Source organism: Salvelinus namaycush, unplaced genomic scaffold (genome assembly GCF_016432855.1).
Source record: "Salvelinus namaycush isolate Seneca unplaced genomic scaffold, SaNama_1.0 Scaffold643, whole genome shotgun sequence".
Taxonomy (NCBI): domain Eukaryota; kingdom Metazoa; phylum Chordata; class Actinopteri; order Salmoniformes; family Salmonidae; genus Salvelinus; species Salvelinus namaycush.
The window spans coordinates 124567-127855 of record NW_024061357.1 but is presented as its reverse complement, the minus strand read 5'-3'; the positions used below and the strand labels follow the sequence as shown (position 1 = coordinate 127855).

At 48.7% G+C, this 3289-nt stretch overlaps 1 protein-coding gene across 1 annotated transcript; it reads left to right on the top strand.

Annotated features, from left to right (window-relative positions):
* The first annotated feature begins 1874 nt into the window (after window positions 1-1874).
* LOC120042230 (extensin-like) lies at window positions 1875-2930 on the top strand. The gene has a single exon (XM_038987098.1). The coding sequence runs from the start codon at window positions 1875-1877 to the stop codon at window positions 2928-2930; it is 1056 nt and encodes a 351-aa protein (XP_038843026.1).
* The last annotated feature ends 359 nt before the right edge of the window (window positions 2931-3289 follow it).

Genomic DNA, 3289 nt, shown 5'->3' with positions numbered 1-3289 from the left:
TAGATGACAATGTTTACGATAAATGAGAATGTTTACAGTAGATGACAATGTTTACGATAAATGAGAATGTTTACGATAAATGAGAATGTTTACTGTAGATGAGAATGTTTACGGAAGATGGCCACTAAGAAAAAGGGTTTTGCTCTCATTTGAGTGGGACAGTGCCTTGCAAAAGTATTCAGCCCCCTTGACGTTTTTCCTATTTTGTTGCATTACAACCTGTAATTTAAATTGATGTTTATTTGGATTTCATGTAATGGACATACACAAAATAGTCCAAATTGGTGAAGTGAAATGAAAAAAATTACTTGTTTCAAAAAATTCTAACAATTTAAATCGGAAAAGTGGCACGTGCATATGTGCGAAACTTTGAACATCCCACAGAGCACCATTGAATCCATTATTTAAAAAATGGAAAGAATATGGCACCACAACAAACCTAGCAGGAGAGGGCTGCCAACCAAAACTCACCGACCAGGCAAGGAGGGCATTAATCATAGAGGCAACAAAGAGACCAAAGATAAGCTTGAAGGAGCTGCAAAGCTCCACAGCGGAGATTGGAGTATCTGTCCATAAGAACACTTTAAGCCGTACACTCCACAGAGCTGGGCTTTACTTAAGAGTATTTTTTTTTATCTTTAAGCAATGGCTTTTTTTCTGGCCACTCTTCCGTAGAGACTAAAATTTAGCTTTTTGGCCATCAAGGAAAACGCTATGTCTGGCACAAACCCAACACCTCTCATCACCCTGAGAACCACATCCCCACAGTGAAGCATGGTGGTGGCAGCATCATGCTGTGGGGATGTTTTTCATCGGCAGGGACTGGGAAACTGGTCAGAATTGAAGGAATGATGGATGATGCTAAATACAGGGAAATTCTTGAAGGAAACCTGTTTCAGTCTTCCACTGGGACAGAGGTTCACCTTCCAGCAGGACAATGACCCTAAGTATACCGCTAAAGCAACACTCGAGTGGTTTAAGGGGAAACATTTAAATGTCTTGGAATGGCCTAGTCAAAGCCTAGACCTCAATCCAATTGAGAATCTCTGGTATGACTTAAAGATCATTGTACACCAGCAGGAACCCATCCAACTTGAAGGAGCTGGAGCAGTTTTGCCTTGAAGAATGGGCAAAAATCCCAGTGGCTAGATGTGCCAAGTTTATAGAGACATACCCCAAGAGACTTACAGCTGTAATTGCTGCAAAAGGTGGCTCTACAAAGTATTGACTTAGGAGGGAGGGGGGGTGAATAGTTATGCACGCTCAAGTTCTATGTTTTTTTGTCTTATTTCTTGTTTGTTTCGCAATAAAAAATATTTTGCATCTTTAAAGTGGTAGGCATGTTGTGTAAATCAAATGATACTAATTCCAGGTTTAATTCCAGGTTGTAAGGCAACAAAATAGGAAAAATGGGTGGGATAAAGTGGGATAAATACTTTCGCAAGCCGCCGTAGCTTGTCTGTCAAATCTGTGTATTGGACGGACAGGTCAAAATCACGGTACCAAACCAAAGATATGAATCTGTTCAAAGCAATCGATTTAGTGTCATCTTGATGACTATAAACTTTTATAATAACATCACCAATCTGAATAAAAAATTATGTGCAATTCCACTCAATTGTATAATGTGAAAATGCAAGCTTTGGTAAGGTAGTAACACAAACTGTCCACAGTTTAGGGAAATTGGCAGATTATAAAAAAGTTTTATGTGGCTAAATAATTCAACATGTGTGGACTGCAAATTGACCTCAAGAATCACAAACAGCTGAGCTGATGTCGTAGCTGTGTTCTCATAAGTCATCATATAATGATCATCATATCATGATAACATCCTAGAATATGGAAAGAGGAAGGAAGTGCATTTCTTGAGACAAATGTTCAAGCATCTACAGGAGTACTCACACATACATATACATAAATACACAGACCAGGCCCAGCCCCCTGGACACAGACCAGTCCCAGCCCCCAGGACACAGACCAGGCCCAGCCCCCCAGACTCAGACCAGGCCCCCAGGACACAGACCAGGCCCCCAGGACACAGACCAGGCCCCCAGGACACAGACCAGGCCCAGCCCCCAGGACACAGACCAGGCCCCCAGGACACAGACCAGGCCCCCCGGACACAGACCAGGCCCAGGCCCCAGGACACAGACCAGCCCCCCGGACACAGACCAGGCCCCCAGGACACAGACCAGGCCCAGCCCCCAGGACACAGACCAGGCCCAGCCCCCAGGACACAGACCAGCCCCCCGGACACAGACCAGGCCCCCAGGACACAGACCAGGCCCAGCCCCCAGGACACAGACCAGGCCCAGCCCCCTGGACACAGACCAGGCCCAGCCCCCCAGACTCAGACCAGGCCCCCAGGACACAGACCAGGCCCCCAGGTCACAGACCAGGCCCCCAGGACACAGACCAGGCCCAGCCCCCAGGACACAGACCAGGCCCAGCCCCCAGGACACAGACCAGGCCCCCAGGACACAGACCAGGCCCCCCGGACACAGACCAGGCCCAGGCCCCAGGACACAGACCAGCCCCCAGGACACAGACCAGGCCCCCAGGACACAAACCAGGCCCAGGCCCCCAGGACACAGACCAGGCCCAGCCCCCAGGACACAGACCAGGCCCAGCCCCCAGGACACAGACCAGGCCCCCAGGACACAGACCAGGCCCCCCGGACACAGACCAGGCCCAGGCCCCAGGACACAGACCAGCCCCCCAGACACAGACCAGGCCCCCAGGACACAGACCAGGCACAGCCCCCAGGACACAGACCAGGCCCAGCCCCCATGACACAGACCAGGCCCAGCCCCCAGGACACAGACCAGACCCCCAGGACACAGACCAGGCCCCCCGGACACAGACCAGGCCCAGGCCCCATTGAGGTTTTCAGTGAGAGTGCTTCCCAGACCAGGCCCAGACCCCATTGAGGTTTCCAGTGAGAGTGCTTCCAGGCATCAACACATCAACCCTGTCAGTTTTTGGAAGAGGTTGGCATCGGCAATTGCATCCCACATCTCATTACAAAGTGAATAATCCCACGTCTCATTACCACGTGAATAATCCCACATCTCATTACCATGTGAATAAACCCACATCTCATTACCATGTGAATAATCCCACATCTCATTACCAAGTGAATAATCCCAGATCTCATTACCAAGTGACTAAACCCACATCTCATTTCCACGTGAATAATCCCACATCTCAATACCATGTGAATAAACCCACATCTCATTACCATGTGAATAATCCCACATCTCATTACCAAGTGAATAATCCCACATCT